This window comes from Plecotus auritus, assembly GCF_963455305.1.
Source record: "Plecotus auritus genome assembly, chromosome: 2".
Classification (NCBI taxonomy): Eukaryota; Metazoa; Chordata; class Mammalia; order Chiroptera; family Vespertilionidae; genus Plecotus; species Plecotus auritus.
In genome coordinates, this window is record NC_137771.1 from 221,109,907 (window position 1) to 221,128,520 (window position 18,614).

The 18,614-nt window shown below is 47.3% G+C and overlaps 1 protein-coding gene across 2 annotated transcripts in view; it reads right to left on the reverse strand.

The window, feature by feature from the left end:
- Positions 1 to 18,614, reverse strand: part of TRAPPC10 (trafficking protein particle complex subunit 10) — an 83,243-nt gene that overhangs the window by 39,526 nt on the left and 25,103 nt on the right. The window contains exons 3-7 of one of the 2 annotated variants that reach the window (XM_080658382.1): positions 14,760 to 14,895; positions 11,292 to 11,488; positions 10,531 to 10,726; positions 8,338 to 8,449; positions 5,635 to 5,882 (exon numbers count right to left, since the gene is read on the reverse strand). In XM_080658382.1, the coding sequence (XP_080514508.1) occupies positions 5,635 to 5,882; positions 8,338 to 8,449; positions 10,531 to 10,726; positions 11,292 to 11,488; positions 14,760 to 14,895 (889 nt within the window). Of the gene's footprint in view, positions 1 to 5,634; positions 5,883 to 8,337; positions 8,450 to 10,530; positions 10,727 to 11,291; positions 11,489 to 14,759; positions 14,896 to 18,614 lie in introns of those variants that run through there. The other variant, XM_080658383.1, reaches the window with a different exon arrangement.

Below are 18,614 nucleotides of genomic sequence, written 5' to 3' on the forward strand. Positions count from 1 at the left end.
CATGCCTGCTCAGTGCACTCAACTGTGGGTTTCTTCCTCATGTGTGTCCCTATCCTCCCACCCATGTTTACCACAGTGTCTGGCAGGCGATCACCTGTTTCTCCAAGGATGCTTGGTAGCCCTTTCTCTCTTTTCCTACAGCCATCAACTCGTACTTCTTCCTCAGCAACACCCTTCCTTTGCACTGACCTCCTCCTCCTGTCCACTCCTACTACTCTTCCAGCTCAGATCCTCGTGGCTCAAGGTCACAACAGCCTCCAGGTATCCACTGAGGAGCCCAGCAGAGGGCCTAGTACACAGCAAGTACTTGCTGACCCAACTTAGCCTTCAACCACACCTCTGCTTCTGTCCTCTGCTAGGCTCAAACCTCGGGACACCTACCCCAGCCAGCCAGCCTGGACGGCAGCCCGCCTTGTCTGTTGTCTCCAGTTTAACCTGGACGCTCCTACCATCCGCAGCCCCTGCTCACAATCTGGCCAACTGACTGTGATGGCCTCTCATGCATGGCTCCTGCCAGTCTCTGGAATGGGTGGCTCTTCTGGGATCCTGAGGGGTCCTGATCCGGCTGGTCCTACCCTGTCTGTGAGCACAATCACAACCTAAGCGGATAAAAGGCAAGTCAGTGCCAAGGCGGACAAATTAAGAAAAAATCATTTGGACAGTCACTAGACGAACATGTAATGGCCTTCTAGAAAATACCTTCCTTATGTTGTTCTCACTTACCAGTTTGGTAGATTAGAAAACAGGCATTGCTAGTGTAACTTAAATGGGGAGATCTCTCTGGAAGGCCACCTGAGGGTTTATGCTAAATACTTTAAGAACAGTGTATCCTTGAACTAGTGTTCCTACTTGTATGATCATGTGGCATTAGGATGATGTACAAACAGCCTGCTCAGAGCAGGACGGACTGACGGGACAGCAGCTCCTCTACAGCGGAGGCGAGCAAGGGACCTCCTGCTGTCAGGTAAGCATGATACTTCCTTCCGTATGCTTGTCCGTATCTTCCAAACGTATACAGAGGATATAATTAATTTTTGGTAAATAAAGGGCAAATTTTTAAATGTTGTAGGAAAAAAATACTCTGAAGTGCAGTTATGTGAACCCACCCAGAGCTGATGTAACTTCCTCCCTAAGCTGTATGGGGTAAGTACAATTTGCATTTTCCACATTTTCAATCAGGGGAGCTGGCCCCAGGCTCTTAACCAGGATCCCCGGGTGGGACTCTGGGCCCAACCACAGAGGTGAGGCTTATTCCCCTTCCTCTCAAAGATACTGTATTTATTTTTATATTTTTGCAAGGCAAATATCTTTCCTCCTGCAGGAGGGCGCGCACGCACGTGGTCTGGGAGCACACGCATACTGAGCGGGCGGTCCGCTTGGCTTTTTAATCCTGACGCACATGACCTGTCCCTCACTCTTGGTTGGAGCTCAGGCGCACAGTCTTTCGTGACTGGCTAATTCAAAGGGAGGGGTTGACCTTTGCCATTTCAAGATGGCGGCCCCCAGGGGAGCTGCCAGTCACGGGGGCCAAAATGGCAGCTGCCTAAACTGTTCTCTGACAGAAAAGATGACTTGTTTCTTCTCACAATTCCCCCCTTTCCTTTATTTAAACTCTTTTCTTCAAACTTGGCTGACATTCCTTGACTTTCATGCTCTGCAGTGTCGAGGAAAAGACCATTTGCTGTTTGGTCAGTGCGGTTTCGATGGACCTGTGGGCAGCACATGGGATGATGTAACACCCCATCACTGTAACTCCTAATCAAAGGGGTGAACGTGGACACCATCACTCCCTCCCACTTCCCAAACCATTGCTCTCGTGAATCGGAGAAAGGATCCCCTCAAAGAAGACACTTAAATCAACTGATACATCGGCCTAGAAGCTACCAGGACAGGCCTCCCAAGTCACAAAAGTAAGCGTGTGCAGCATGTCCTGCAGGAGATGTCACAATGAGGAACGCACAGTCGTTGCAATACTTAGGCTTGGCTTGAAAAGGTTAACAGCATCAGCCTAACCCTGAAGAGCCACACACCAGCCCCGCCTCACGCTGGCTGCGCCCCGGCCTTGGTCCCACAGCTCCCCCCACCAGCGCTGCCGCCGCTGTTCTGAGCCTTCAGGCCACGTCAGAGCCAAAGCTCACCACTGGCCCCAGGCCCCTGCCCTGATGACGAAAAACAACCCACCAGAAAGCCAGCCCAGCACAGGGAAGGGAGTCTGATTTTGAGCGTAGAATCAAATGTACAAAATACGGAAATAATCTTGAGTCTTTTAACCTTTGAATGTTTCCAAAAAATGTTAAAAGAAACTCTAAGAATAAACTTTCCAAGTTAACTGCCAAATGCAAAACATCCTATATACTAAAAGGCTAATATGTAAATTGTCCCCTGTTCAACCAGGGGGCGGGGCCAGCCCGCCAACTGCCTGCAGCCCCTCCCCAGATTGACCCAACTGGCCCCCACCCATGCACGAGTGGGTGCACTGGCCTCTGGTGTCAGAGACAACAATCCTCCCCCTGCAGAACGACTCTGAGAAGAGAAAGCTGAGAGAGCAATTCCGTGCTTACAGGGTCGCATGACCTCTACAGTCTTAGGAGAAAGCTGACACGTCATTGTACAGGGAACACCGTCGCTTGAAAGAAACACTCAAGAAGACAGGGATAAGGAGGGCCATGCTAAGACCTGACTTGGAAGAGGGGTGGTGATGTGCCCAGCCCGTGCCACACTTCCTGTACACGTGGCACCTCATGGGTCCTCACAACCCAATGGCAGCCACGGTCTGCCTCCGTCTCGGGGAGGAAGAAAGAACTCGAAGCCAAGTACCTGCATCAGGTCCCAGCGGGAAGGGTGCAGGGCATGCAAATGCAGATGCTGGCACCCGCCCGTGTCCTCAAGCCTCACCAGGGACACCGACGACACTGCCATCAACCTGCTGGCACAGACAGGAAAGCGCTTCTGCAGTGAAAGCAGCTCCCCGAGGAGCCCTGCAACTGGACGGCACTCAGGTCCGTGGGGTTCAGGTCACTGTGTGCGCAGAGCAGGCAAGCGCCCAGCGAGGAAGGTGCAAGTCACCCCGGGGAGCCCCAGGAAATGTCACGGGCATGGTGGACTCCAGGGGCCGGGCACCTCGTGCATGCACGGAGGTCCTGAGGAATCCGAGCGACGGCGCAGTCACACGACAGCTGCTGGCGTGTGTGGCGTGAGAGCAGGAACAGCTGGGACCTGAGGAAGGAGAGAGACGGAGAGCAAACAGCAGGTGGTGTGTCCTCACCGTGCGGTCCCATTTGGCCTGGGTCCACTCCGCAAGAGGGACGATGAAGAACCAGATATGTGCAAAGAGCACAATAAACATGATGGGGAAATACCACGATGACAATGACCATTTTTCATCCAAAGAAGAAAGGAGCCAGGGATAAAGCACCCCAGTGCATGCGGGATCCTGACAACAGCACAGGGTGCACTGCCCAGCAGAGGAGGAGCCTGAGAGCTCGGTTACATGGGCTGACGCGCTGACCTCCACACAATCTGCCGAGGCACTCAGGGGCCACGCCACTGTGCCTCGCACGTCTCTTCCCAGGGCAATAACTGGCCTGTTTCCATTCCTTCCCACCACAGCCAGAGGCCTGACAGGACTCAGAAGACGGCTAGGGTGAGCAAAGCCTGCTCTGCACTGGGAAAGCTGACAGGAGGCGAGTGTGCTGTGGTGCAGCCCACCTGCGTGTCGGGACACACCGGAATGGTAAGGGATCCGTGCCGGGACAAAGACACCAGTGCACGATGACACATCCTGTTCTGAGCTGGATGTCCCCGGCCACACTCCCCCCTGCTGTCGTGTGTGATGCATCAGGGGCTCCCTCGCCTTCCGGCTTTAGAAGGCCTGGAGGAGACAGGAGGGCAAGAGAAGAAGGAAGTGGTTGCACTGCCGGCTCCCTCCCCAGGGCCAGCGGCCCCACCAGAGGACTGGCACTCAGCCCATCTGTCCTGTTGGCTCTGGCAATGCCTCCCCTCCTCTCTGCAGGTTGGCAGCCATGCTATGACTGGTCAACTTTCTAAGGTAAGAGAAAGAATTTGAGAATGGTTAATTCCCTGAGTTTGTGACAAGCTGGGCACCATGCTAAAGGGGGGGCTCCGCACCACTCTGTGGTTTCCCATGCCTGCCCCAAGTCATACCACACTGCCTGATCACCCGTCCCGGGGCTGTTCCATATGAAGTGCCCGTGGGATGTGCCTGGACTCTAATATAATCCCTTCCCCCTCCCCCAGTAAACTAATGAGATGAAAGTCTAAACCAGGTAAACTCTAGGCACACAAGAGCACAGACAGCCAGTCTCATTAGGGAACAGTCACTCACAGTCCCCGCCCCCAGGTCTATACAGCAAGATCAAAGTAGCCAGAGCAGGTGACCTAAAGCTACTGGGTTATAGGGAGCCAAAGAATGTCATTTCACGGTGGAAAATGTTATTTTTCCTCATTTGCTTGATTAGATGTCTGAGGACAGGAAATAACTTGATAAGATTCTTAAATTCTCAAGTTTATGACAGCTGGGCTAGGCATTTCTTCAGAAATGAACTAAAATAATTTCTCTTCATTTGGATTTACAAAGTTTAAATCGCTTGAGATTATTTCAAACGAAGTGTTGAGCCTGCGTTTAGTATTCTAGGGCACACAAAATAGAAGTTCCTGTGTTAGGAAAGCCGCCCCTGCCCACGGCTTACCTAACACAGGAACATTATACTCTTAGGCCTTTCATAACTGTGCCCCTGGGGCGTGCTGGTGTGGACCAGGACAGAGGGGCCACTAACCTGGCTGGATGATCTGATTCTGTGACTACTTATGTTTCTGGGTAAGTCACCTAACCACTTCCAGACCCACTTTCTTCATGTGTGAAGTGGAATTAGACCACTCACTTAGTTCGTCATTGAGGAATGGGGGTTGGGTGTCTATGAATCCTCTGAAATATAACACTGTGTATGTGCATATGTGCATTTTCCTGGGCAAGGAGGCTGCTGAAATTAAATGGCAGGAACCCATTTAACTAGGTTTCCTCACAATAATGTTTATGATTCTACAGGCAGAAAGAGTTCAGGCGCCCCGGGTGAATTCATCTTTAAAGGCAATATTTCACTATAGATCAAATCAACAACATTTAGCCTCACTAAGTGGTTTCTTTCACACACATATTCATAATGTACTTTCCATTCAGCTTTGTGCTACTAATTAACATGGCACAGCTGGCTGTGTGTCACACTGTTACCTGCATGTTCACTTACAAAACGAAGACAGTTCTGAAATGAAACAAATATCTACCTGCAAAACCTAATCCTGCATGTCCATCAGGAGGGTACCTTTATCATGAAGACCTGCTCCCAGAGAATAAGCCAAAGGCCACTTTCAAAATTATATTAAGAAACTAATCCAAAAGGCTTGCTTTGTGCCAACATGAACTCCACCACATTGGGAGCAGAAATTATATTTTCCAGCAATTAATTAATCAATGCAAAGAGTAACTATACAGATTATATACAAGAAATTAAGGACATTCAGAAAAGAAAACTCTTTCCTAAGCACAAATAGTTCAATGTCTGGGATTTCTGTGTGAACAGTCAAGAAAAGGGTAAATTGGGAAAACAGATGACTCACTTCCAAGAGCTTCAGCTCCTGCACACAGCTGTGCAGCAGCTCTAGGGCGCGCTGAGCCACCTCCCACGGCCTCTGCAGGAAGAGGAGCAGGGTGCACTGGCGAGCAAACAGGTAACTGCGCAGATCTAATAGGGTAGCTTCTTGCCTCTGTATCAATTCACGCTTCTCCATATCTATGGGCTTTCGAAGGGTCAATCCATTCCAGCTCTTCACCGGCTGGCAGAAAAAAGTCAGCCAGTTGGCACCATCTAAACAAACACACATCATGAAAGCTGACTACAGATCCCTTCACCTCACTGAGATGCTGGAGGGACTGTGGGACCTTAGGTACCGGCGGGCAGCTCACCACCCGGTTACTCCCTAAGTACCAGCCCGCCCCTTCCGGTTGGCATGGAACCAGTCTTGGGATGCGGGGATGGGGTCCTTACAAAGCACCTTACTCAGGACTTGTCACTTGACAGTGAGCACAGGGTAACATGGCCAGGCTCCGTCGTACCATGCCACAAGGTGGTGACAGGTGGGGCAGCAGTCAGACTGCGGCTGAGGGGTGAGGGAGCCGCGGGCCCTGTGGTCAGTCAGCTCTGAGGGAAGGCGCGAGGCCTGGGCTGGAGCGGGCCTCCTGGGGCTGGAGGGCAGCCTTCTCACGGGGCCACACAGGTCTTTTTGTCTTCCTTGTCTCCACTCTTTTCCTTACTCAACTGTCTCTAACTCAGCCGTGCCGACTACCTGAGTCCTGCTCCTAGAGAAAAGGATGGTAAGCAAAGGAAGATGGAATACAGGAAGCAGAGAGGAAAATTCTTGCTTGTCAAAAATTTCCAACAATGCTCTCAATTTAAACTTATAACCCCAAGACTCAAATATGGCCTTAAAATAAACATAAGAAACTATAATAACAAGTCATTCAAACTCTATTAAAAAATCTTAATCTATTTTTCTCACTCCAAAAGAGAGGTGTTAGAACCATTCTGTTCTACATTCATGTCAGGAAGCAACTTGATAATGGGCATCTGACACTACTGAGTATCTGCAGTGCCAACTGCAACCCACAGCATCCTTTGCTGACTTACACTTATACTCAGAGCTGTTAGAGTGCACACTAAGTGTGATGTCTGGTCAGACCCTTGGAGTCCCAACACCAGCCAGTCCCTCTGCTGGTCCTCTCCGCCAGGATTCTCCTGGCTCACGCCCACCTTCCCTTCGGGCTTTGTGCGAAGGCCACCTGCTCAGAGAGCCTTCCTGGACTGTTTAGCCTAAAACTGAACAGCACTCACCGCCACCTTATCCCCTCCCTGTGTCCTTTCTGCAGCCTGCACTTATTCCTGCCTGCCTGTAAGTTAAATATTTCTCTTTCTGTGCCTGATTTCGTTCTGGTCCCTGCTTCATTGAGAACAGTGCCTGGTACAGAGTGGATGCTCAACAGCTGTCTATGAAATGAAGGAACAAAAATGAACAATCGTATCAGTCAGCTGCAGAACTTGGACCAGGTTTACTTTTGGATTTTAAATGGCCCCAAGTTTATTTTAAAACTGAAAGAACAAAGAAATTATATAAAATATAATGTAAGAAATAGGTAAGATATTTAAAAGATATACATGTATAATATATGTAAAATATAAGAAATGTAAATTTTATCTAAATTTTTTTATTTAATTAGTAAATACTTTGCTTTGGTTGTATGTTTACATTGTGTCTTGGCAAAATAAGAGATCCAAAGCTGAACTTGATAAAAACTGGCTGGGAGTGGGGGTCACCAGTGACAATGCATCATCCTTTTCAGAGCTAAGGTGGTGCATGGCTCTAGTGGACTGCCCCGGGACCGCTCATCCCAAGAGTTTTCTAGCAGACATATGGGTCCCCGAAATCACTCCTTTCATTGGACATCGTAACAAGAGTTCTCTCTGGAAAAACAGAACAAAACAAAAAAAACAAACCCCACCACCCAACAAAGATGTCTATTACAACCCAGCTTGTGGTGGCAAGAGCAGAAAACACCCAAATGTCTGGCACCAAGGGATGGCTGAATAAACTAACGAATTCACACTATGAAGCACCACGCAGCTAAGAACGAAAATAACTTAGAATTTCAGCTGTTACCTTGAAGAAATGCCTGCGATGGGCTGTTAATAAGAACAAGCTACAGACAAATATCTACATATTTAATGCTATTTCCATCTACATAAATTATCAACCAAAAAAATTGTGAGGACAATTATAAACTTCATAAGTGGTTTGACAGTGCTACTTTTGTACTTCTAAAAGAATTTAAGACATTATCTGAAAGTTCAGAGGAAAAATGAACACCTATAACAATAGTGTCATATAAAACTCACTGCAATGAGCATTCAAATAGCACAAAGGTGACCTCTCAACAGAAGCAAAGATCCCAGGCCCTTATGCTAGCAAGGAGGCACAGAATCAGAAGTATCACTAGCCAGCTGTCAGTTGTAAAAATGACACTTTATACCTGAAAAACAACTTCTTAAATGCTTTGGTTACTTAGGAGTCTTCTAAAAGTGAAAGTGACTAATTCTTAATTCTCATTTCATTCCTACTGAAACCATGAGAATATATCCATATAATTTATTTTAAAACAATAATACAGATGCTTTAATCATTTTGTGAATGAATGGCAGCTTCCAGACAACTTAAAAGTGGGAAAACTGTGTTGAGAAGAGGATCTGCATCTAAAGCATCACCACTCACCGCCGGCACCGAAGTTGACCACATACTGAGAAAACAGGGCGTCCAGCTCGTCGTACTGCACCAGGGCATCTTCAAACTGCTGCAGCATCTCAAACACAAAGGCAAGTTCCTCCTGTTTACACAAAGTTTTAAAAAAGCAAAAGCCTAAATCAGCATTTTGAAACACTATGTAGCTATTGAAGATTGTAACAGAGGAAAGCATGCAGCGTTATGAACAATGCTGTACTAAGCTAAGTAAAAACCAGTTTAATGACATATCAATGACATTTATGCAGGCACAGAGAGGAGACTGGAATGAAACCAGAGAGGGCCAAGGTGAGTTCTGACTCTCCATGACTTATCAGCAGCACAGAATACCACAGTCAACTCTTGTCCTGGACATTCCCCTTGCCATCATTCCAGATACAAATTTTCACTGGACTCTTCCACATGGAAGAGCTGGACCTTCTTCTCCATGTACTCATTTAACCAGCTATTTATTTACACTGAGTGGCCAGATTATTATGGTCTCTAAACGCATAATAATCTGGCCACTCAGGGTGTGTGTGTGTGTGTGTGTGTGTGTGTGTGTGTGTGTATGTGTGTATGTTACACACACATACATACATACACACACACACACACACACACACACACACACACACACACACACACTAGAGGCCCGGTGCACGAAATTCGTGCACGGGGGGGGGGGGGGGCGGGGTGTCCCTCAGCTCAGCCTGCACCCTCTCCAATCTGGGACCCCTCGAGGGATGTCCGACTGACCATTTAGGCCCGATCCCAGTAGGATCGGGCCTAAACGGGCAGTCGGACATCCCTCTCACAATCCAGGACTGCTGGCTCCCAACTGCTCACCTGCCTGCCTTCCTGATTGCCCCTAACTGCTTCTGCCTGCCAGCCTGATCATCTCCTAACCACTCCCTGCCAGCCTGATTGATGCCTAACTGCTCCCCTGCCAGCCTGATTGATGCCTAACTGCCCTCCCCTGCAGGCCTGGTCACCCCTAACTGCCCTCCCCTGCAGGCCTGGTGCCCCCCAACTGCTCTCCCCTGCAGGCCTGGGTCCCCCCCAACTGCCCTTCCCTGCAGGCCCGGTCACCCCCAACTTCCCTCCCCTGCTGGCCTGATCCCTCCCAACTGCCCTCCCCTACTGGCCATCTTGTGGTGGCCATTTTGTGTCCACATGGGGGCAGCCATCTTGTGTGTTGGAGTGATGGTCAATTTGCATATTACTCTTTTATTAGATAGGAGATACACACATACACACACACACACACGTGTGTGTGTGTGTGTGTGTGTGTGTATATGTTGGGGTCCGGCCAGCCTGGCCAGGGGGAGGGGACATGGGCAGTTGGCCGGCCTGCCGGTCGAACTCCTAGTCGAGGGGACAATTTGCATATTAGACTTTTATTATATAGGATATACACTGAGTGGCAGATTATTATGTGTTCAGAGACCATAATAATCTGGCCACTCAGTGCATATCTATGCAGCCTCATGGGTATGAACTTCATTGCATGGGTTACAATCCAACCTGTCATTATTTATCTGGCACAAATGGTTCAGCTTATGTTCTTCTGGTGGACCTCCACCTTTCTTGTACACTTCCTTACTTGCTGGATCTACAGATATTCCGGGTCCCTGCCCCAACCCTGGAATCAACCACTTCTACAAAGAGCTCCAGCACCTTTTAGTGGAAAGTGGAGTTTAGAAACCAAGATCTAGCACTAGGTGTGCTTATTGCTACTGAGGTGTCATCTTTCCTAGGCCCTGTCAGAAGGCAGAGCAAGTATGTATGTGTACTAAACAACACATACACATATATGTCTGAATCAACCCATCAATCTACCCATCCATCCATCCACACACCCACTCACCCACCCACCCACCATACTGTGGGTTCACACTGATACCTCAGATTCCAATCCAACACCACTGGGTTCAAGGACAAGGCCATTTCATAAAAGGCTAAATGTCAAACTCTGAAGCTCCAGGGAGCTGCTGATATAATTACTCAGGATACCATTTCTGAACAGAAACATCTATTAGCTACTATATTGTCTCTTCGTTTAAAAAAAGATGCCAATAAGACTTACCCCAAGAGAGCTGTCTTATTTAGAAGGGAGGGAGGGAGGGAAGGAGGGAGGGAACAGGGAGAGAAGGAAATTGTCCAGTTCTACCATTAGTCAAATACCTGAACCATGAAATATTCACAAAAGCTCCAGCCTGGCTCAGTCCTCTTCTCCCTCAAGGTTCTCATGTCATCCTCAAACTTGCCTAGGTTTTTGGTAAAAGACATAAGAAGCAATGTCCTGAGTTTTGTCAGGAAGGCATTCCAGGATTCCTGAGTTCGAGAAGAGTCCTTCAAGGGGTCATTGAGCACAACACACCTGCAGAGACATGAACGGACTATCTGGAAAATACTCTCCAAGCACAGCATCACTGCTCCGTTTTTCCTTCCAATGAGTTCCTTCCTCCCCTTCCTTTCTTCCCTCCCTCCCTCCTTCTTTTCTTCCTTCTTTGACTGGTGAGTCAGTCCCTGCAACAGAGTAACCACCAAGGCTTCGGCGGTCCCAGTTACAGTTTGTGAAGGAGATGAAGTCAACATTTTATAATTTCTGTTTTTAAGGAATCCTGCACACAAGAATATCAAGACTCCTTGAAGCCCTTGCTATGCTGACGCCCATTATTATCAATAATGAGGGCCTACCACGTGGCCTCCCCCAGGGTCACTGGGCCAGAGGGCCTCTCCACTGGGGGTTACTATGTACAGGTTTCACCTGCCAGACCAGGAACTCCACCAGGAGGGACCTGGTTCTGTTTTCAGCACCCCCATCACATGCTCAAGAGTCAGGCACACCACAGTCACGCAGAGTAAACATTTATCACTACCCAAAGCCAGTAATCTGTATCATCCCAGTATCAGCCCATTGTGGTAAAATTAAAGATACTTACCTGTCACTCTGTTTATTACAAAAATCATTTCTTATTTTGTCCACAATAGAAGTTCGAGGAAGGATGTTGGTTTTGTTTTTTTTCTTGGCATCATTTTCAACTACCACTATTAACCAGTCCACAGAGCTATGAGCTTTCAGAACATTCTGCCACTTGGTAAGGTCATCTTTTACTGTTGCTTTATACACTTCAGTATCCTAAAAATAAATATTTCACTGTGAAAGCAAGTTAATCCATCCCTTTCATTTACATGGCAAAGTGTGTCTAATAGCAGGGAATACAGCAGCCACAGCACTTTCCAGTCCTGGGATGGGGACGCTCCAGGAGACGCCCAGTACCGAGCCACCCCTGCAGGTCTCTGGGCAGGCTCAGCACGTAGCCTTTGAGTTATCCCCAAATACTTGGGAGCCTGAGGGAAGATCTTCCAATGTCACAGAGGAAGAGACTGTGAGTCAGACAGCTCGGGAAGTGCCCACAGTGACAGTCAGCTAGGTAAGTTGGGACTTCAAAACCCAGGACTGCATGGCCAAAGGCCCTGTGCCCAAGCACTGCAGGAATACCATCCACACATGTGCCTGGATGGGGGAGGCAAGAGGCTCCTCCCGCTGCAGGCTGCCTGCCATCACTGTAGGCCCTTAAGAAAATGCAATTTAAGGGGGGAAAAAACACCTCATTCATAATGTCCATAAAAATCATATCCAACAATAAAAATACAAGACTTTTGTGAAAAACACTGTAACACATTATTAAAGGATATAAAAAAGGTAGAAAGAAGGCAAAAACAAACCATGCTCCCAGACCAAAAGATTCATAATTACTAATTCCTCTCAAATTAATCTATAACTTATTCAAGGCAATCACAATCAAACCCTCTCCAGTCTTTCCTTTTTTCTTTTCAGTGACCTGTTTTCTTTTCAGTGACCTGCTGTTCCAGTGACCTGTTGCTTTGTAACAAACCATACAATATGTAATGGTCCAGAACATATATTCTGCTCATGAACCCACAACCTAGAGACTCAGTGGACAGCTCATCTGCACCTCCTGGTGTCAGCTGTGGGGTTTGAAGGCTAGAGCTTTTAGGCCAGGACCTGCTGGGACTAGGGCTGCACCTCCACATGCCTCCATGGAAATGGCTGATTCCAGAATGGTGGCTGGGCTCTAAGAGAAAGCATCCTAAGAGCACCTGGCAGAAGGTATATTACCTTTTATGACTTGAAAAAATCAACAGCCTTCCTATACACAAAAAACTAGAATATATAATGGGAGAGAAAACCCCATTTACAATAGCAACAAAAAAAGTAAAATACTTAGAAATAAAGTTAACAAAAAACGTTGAAAATCTATGAAGAAGAAAAGTAGAAAACACTCTGAAAGGCACAGAAGTAGACCTGCACACATGGAAAGACATTCCTTGTTTTGGGTTAGAACAGCTCAACATCATCAAGATGTTAGATCTGCATGTGCTTATTTATAAACTTCATATGACCCCAATAAAAATATCAAGACGCTTTCGTCTGGAGCTAAGGAACTTGATACTAACGGTCACCTGGAAAATCAAGCAGGCAAGAGCAACCAGGAACACACGTTAAGGACGGACCTCAGGGGGACTAGCCCGAGCGGACAGGAACAACATGTTCCGTCAGGCTAGGAAAGTGCAAACTGCAAAGTGCTGAACTCTTCTTAGAAGATGTGTTTCTAACCATAGTGTAGTGTTCATAGCAACTGTGAAACTATGTTATGCATATTGTAGGCCTGAGCCCAGAGCCGATGTGTTCACGGTGTCGAGAACCAAGGTGAATATAAACATGAAATGGGTAAGGCCAGAAAGAGCCCTGCAGGGTAAGGCTAAAATCTGAGGCATCAGTATCAACTCTAGGCTCTACAGAAATGTCCTTTCTTAGCAATGTCTACAGAAAGGGCATAAAGCAGGGGCACTCCACAGTGGCAAAGGAAGAAATGGCTGATTTCAGGACAACGTAGCAAAAGTACAAGAACCTAGAACATCTTATTGTCCCAGAAAGTTAGAAAATGCTCAAAAGGACATAGGAGCCGTTTGAAGTGACCCTGGCTGGCCAAATCTGGGACAATGTGAACCTCAAATAAGTAAGGCTAATGGGCTGTAAAGCATTAAATTAAACAAAACCCATGCAGGCTCTCTCCTGGAGCAGAGCACTGGCTGATACATTTGGAGGAGTGCAGTTTGCAACCTCTGGTAAAGGCTGGCTCAGGAAGAGTCACCAGTGGGGATGGCGTCTCGGAGCGAACACTGGATAAGGAGAAGGGTACTCCCAGGGCCGTACTGTGCTCCGAGATGGCTTATTAGGTGCAAGGGGAAAACAACTAGAGCATGAAGAAACCAGACAACTCCCTGACCGCCAATCAAACCTGACATTACCACTGAGGGGCTGCAGAGAGAAGTTACCAGGCCTGGGCAGCCATCTCCAGGCCTCTCACAAGGCTGGCCCTTGGCTATCACCTGGGAATGTGGACTTCGAGAAGGTTCCCTCCCACCACATATGACGAGAGTGCTTCCCTGGGCCTAAACCGTTTGTGCAGACACTATGGCTGTGCTGGAACCTACTCCTCTCTGGGAGGCCAGAGTTTTCACACATGCCAGGCAGAGATGCCACATGACCAGCCCCCCAAAAAACCCTGCGTGCTGAGTCTCTGATGAGCTAATAGACGACATCTCACACATGTTGCTGGACAAAAGCAAAAGGTGCATGGGGTGAAGTCCAGAAAAACCAGGCATGAGCTTTGAGTTATTTCTCATTAAAATTACAAAAACTGCTTCAGCACCCTCAGATTCAGGTTAAAATGTCACAATATGCAATGACTTATGTGTTTTGTTTATTGCTAAATGTTTGCTTTATTAGAGTAAATAGACAGGAAAAAATGACCCACAAAATTTTCTATGAGTTCATGAGAGGAGAATTCTGTAAAGAATGAAAAGTTTCTCTCTGGATTCATAAATATACAACTGCCAAGTACAAGTGAACGCCTACAGCAGCAGGGCTCACTCCCTGGCTGGGCAGCCCGGAAGCCCTTTGTCAGGCCCTAGTCATGAGGAAGGACACAGTGCCCAGGCCCTCAGAAAGTACACAAAGCAGCAAGGGAAAACAAGGACAATCTGCTCTGATGGTGAACATAGAAGGTTAGGAAAACGAAGCAAAAAGTAAATATTAAAAATACCTAGTGGCCACTGGGGCACAGAGATGCCTCACAGAACTTGGAACACAGGAAGGAAGACTGCAATGGGTGATTACCATGAGGGCAACGCACTGGACCAGAGCAGAAAGATGCAACAAAGCCATACATCTGGCCGAGGAATGGAGAAAAGAGAACACCCAAAATAAAGGGTGCACAAGAAAGTACACATGAAAAACTGTGTCTCAAAAAACAACAACACCTAGCCCGTGGATTGTTAACCAGAGTCCAAGACATCCCCACCCCCAAGTGAATACTTACACAGCATTCTGTCCAATAAATATGAAGGAAGGGGAATGTAAGCAGAGCTTTGTTTCCTTCTTTGGGCAGCAACTCCTCTTTGAACTGCACAAAGTTGGATTCTAGGTGAATCATCTTGGGAGCCCGGCCATAGGACCTATAAACAATTTGAAAAGTCACTGAGAAAAACAACGGAAGTATGGTCAGCAGAAAGAGAAAAATGCAACAAGAATTTCATTATTTCTTTTTCTTTTTTTTAAATTGGTTTTTTTAGAGAGAGACAAAGGAAGGGAGAAACATTGCTGTTCCACTTATCCATGCACTCACTGAATGACTCTTGTATGTGCCCTGACCGGGGATCGAACATGCAATCTTGGCGTATCAGGACAATGCTCTAACCAACTGAGCTACCTGGCCAGGGCAAGAATTTAATCGTTTCTATGCGTTCAGAAGTACATATAGACTATTAACCAATAGGAGTCTTCCAAAATAATTCTAGAAATTATTTTAAACACAGTTCACAGCTACACATCAAAGCTCTCTGTCCATAAAACCTTTTTTACTCAATGATAACTTGCAATCACAAGAATATGCTAGCTAACCAGGGCTATTTCCAACAATACAGACGTTTGAGACCTGACTACTTCATCTGTAAGTCACTATAAAAGAAAAGTTTCTCAAATGTCCAAAGTGAAGTTTGAAACTATGAAAGCTAATACTGCTGTCACCTGTGTTATCCAGAAAAGAGAACCGTGTGGTGAAAGAGAACAGGGTTTATTTGCAGAGCACAAATAAAACCATGGTAACCACCCTCCTCCCTTTACTCAGCCCAAGAGGAAAGAACACGGAAACCCCATCACGTACAAATATCTAACCTAAGGTTATCAGAAGATATGGGTGCTATTTTGTTATACTTCTAAAAATAAATTATGCCACATGTGTCTTTATTCCAAAACTTATTTTCCACCTCTTGAGGCTGTGTCTCCAATCTGAAGAGCATCCCTGCTTCGAGCTGACACCAACCGTGTTGAATGTGACCATGCTCACACCTGAACTTGTCTACATCCTATTTGCAGGCTATTTTTTTTTCTGTCCTTTGTAAGACGAATCAAGTTCTCTTTTTCCATCTTAACTATCTATTCCTATTCTGCTGCTGCTTACATTTTTATTTTTTATTTTTTTTTATTTTAAATAAATCTTTATTCAGATTATTACAATTATTTCTCCTTTTTTCCCCCATATTTCCCCTCCAGCCATTTCCCACCCCACCTTCTGCCCTTACCTACCCCCCACTGTCCTCATCCATAGGTGTATGATTTTTGTCCAGTCTCTTTATGAACCCCCCCATACCCCTTTCCCCCTGAGAATTATCAGTCCACTCCCTTTCTATGCCCCTGATTCTATTGTATTCACCAGATTATTCTGTTCCTCAGGTTTTTAATTCACTTGATTTTTAGGTTCACTTGTTGATAGATATGTATTTGTTGTTCATAATTTTTATCTTTCCTTTTTTCTTCTTCCTCTTCTTTAAGAATACCTTTCAGCATTTCATATAATACTGGTTTGGTGGTGATGAACTCCTTTAGCTTTTTCTTGTCTGTGAAACTCTTTATCTGCCCTTCAATTCTGAATGATAGCTTTGCTGGGTAGAGTAATCTTGGTTGTAGGTTCTTGCTATTCATCACATTGAAAATTTCTTGCCACTCCCGTCTGGCCTGCATAGTTTCCGTTGAAAAGTCAGCTGACAGTCGTATGGGTGCTCCCCTGTAGGTAACTGTTTTTCTCTTGCTGCTTTTAATATTCTCTCTTTGTCTTTTGCTCTTGGCATTTTAATTATGATGTGTCTTGGTGTAGTCCTCTTTGGATTCCTTTTGTTTGGGGTTCTGTGGGCTTCCTGGACTTGTAAGTCTATTTCTTTCACCAGGTGGGGGAAGTTTTCGGTCATTATTTCTTCAAATAGGTTTTCAGTATTTTGCTCTCTCTCTTCTTCTGGCACCCCCATAATTCTGATGTTGGTACGCTTGAAGTTGTCCCAGAGTCTTCTTACATTATCTTCAACTTTTTGGATTTTTTTTTTTGCTTTTTGCTTTTTCGGTTGAGTGTTTTTTGCTTCTTTGTATTTCAATTCTTTGACTTGATTTTTGTGTTCCTCTTGTCTGTTTTTGGGTCTCTGTATAATATTTTTTATTTCAGTCAGTGTATGTTTAATTTCTAGTTGGTCCTTTTTCATCTCTTCGAGGGTCTCGTTATATTTATCGGCCTTTTCTAGGATATTCTTAAAAAGCCTTATAACCGTGGTTTTGAATTCTATATCCAGTCGTTTGTTTTCCTCCATTTCTTTCGTTTGTGATCTGATTCTTAGACGCCGCATTTTCACTGCTTCCCTGAGTTGGTAGATTTGTGTGCTAGGTTTCCAATTTGGCCCAGTGGGTCTGCCTCCCCAGTTAACCTGGGGTGGACACTCTTGGTGTACCCCTTTGTGGACTGTGTGTACAGCCTTGTTGTAATTAAGTCTTTATTGTTGTTGGTATCACTGGGAAGAATTGACCTCCAGGCCAGTTGGCTGTAAGGATCAGCTGTGTCTATGCTGGGAGAAGTCCGGTGCTGGAGACAGCCTTATAGGATTAGACTTGCCAAATTGCAATAGCCTCTGTGCTCTGCTTGGATGGGGTGGAGTCTCAGTCTTGGCTTCCCATCAGCCTTGCCCTTGCTAGCACGTGTGTGCCTTCAGTCCTCTGCCTTCCCGGCTCCCGATTCTCTGCCCGAGAGTGCAGACTCCCCCCACAAGAGCGTGGGTCTCCGGGGGCTCGCCTGGAACTGGGGTTCACTGCAGTCAGAACTGGGGCTCACTTCAGTCAGAACTGGTGTTCGGTGCCGTCAGGAGCCTCTCACTCCCTTCCGCTAGGGAAAGCCTGTGGCAGCCTCCCGCAGCCTTTGTGCGCACTGGCGCGAGCGGACTTTCAGTCTTCCGCCTTCCCCGGCTCCCGAGTCTCCGCCCGAGAGTCCAGACTCCCCCCACAAGAGCGTGGGTCCCCAGGGGCTCGCCTGGAACTGGGGTTCGCTGCAGTCAGAACTGGGGCTCACTTCAGTCAGAACTGGGGTTTTGTGCCGTCAGGAGCCTCTCACTCCCGTCAGGAGCCTCTCACTCCCGTCAGGAGCCTCTCACTCCCTTCCGCTAGGGAAAGCCTGTGGCAGCCTCCCGCAGCCTTTGTGCGCACTGGCGCGAGCGGACTTTCAGTCTTCCGCCTTCCCCGGCTCCCGAGTCTCCGCCCGAGAGTCCAGACTCCCCCCACAAGAGCGTGGGTCCCCGGGGGCTCGCCTGGAACTGGGGTTCGCTGCAGTCAGAACTGGGGCTCACTTCAGTCAGAACTGGGGTTTTGTGCCGTCAGGAGCCTCTCACTCCCTTCCGCTAGGGAAAGCCTGTGGCAGCCTCCCGCAGCCTTTGTGCGCACTGGCGCGAGCGGACTTTCAGTCTTCCGCCTTCCCCGGCTCCCGAGTCTCCGCCCGAGAGTCCAGACTCCCCCCACAAGAGCGTGGGTCCCCAGGGGCTCGCCCGGAATAGGTGTTCAGTGCAGTCAGAACTGGGGTTCAATGCGGTCGGGGGCTCCCTTCCCCCTTCCGCCAGAGAAAGCCAGACAGGCACTCCGCCGCCCTTCCTCTCTGCGCGCACAAAGACCCTTTGCCGTACCTCCAATTCTCTGTGAGCTTTTCTCCTTCCTTCTAGTTGTAGAATTTTCACTCAGTCAGCTTTCCTGCGGTTCTGGATGGTGTCCGTTCTGTCTTTTAGTTGTAGTTTTGAAATTGTTGTGCGAGGCAGCAGTTTAGGTGTTTACCTATGCCGCCATCTTGGTTTCTCCACATTTTTATTTTTAACTA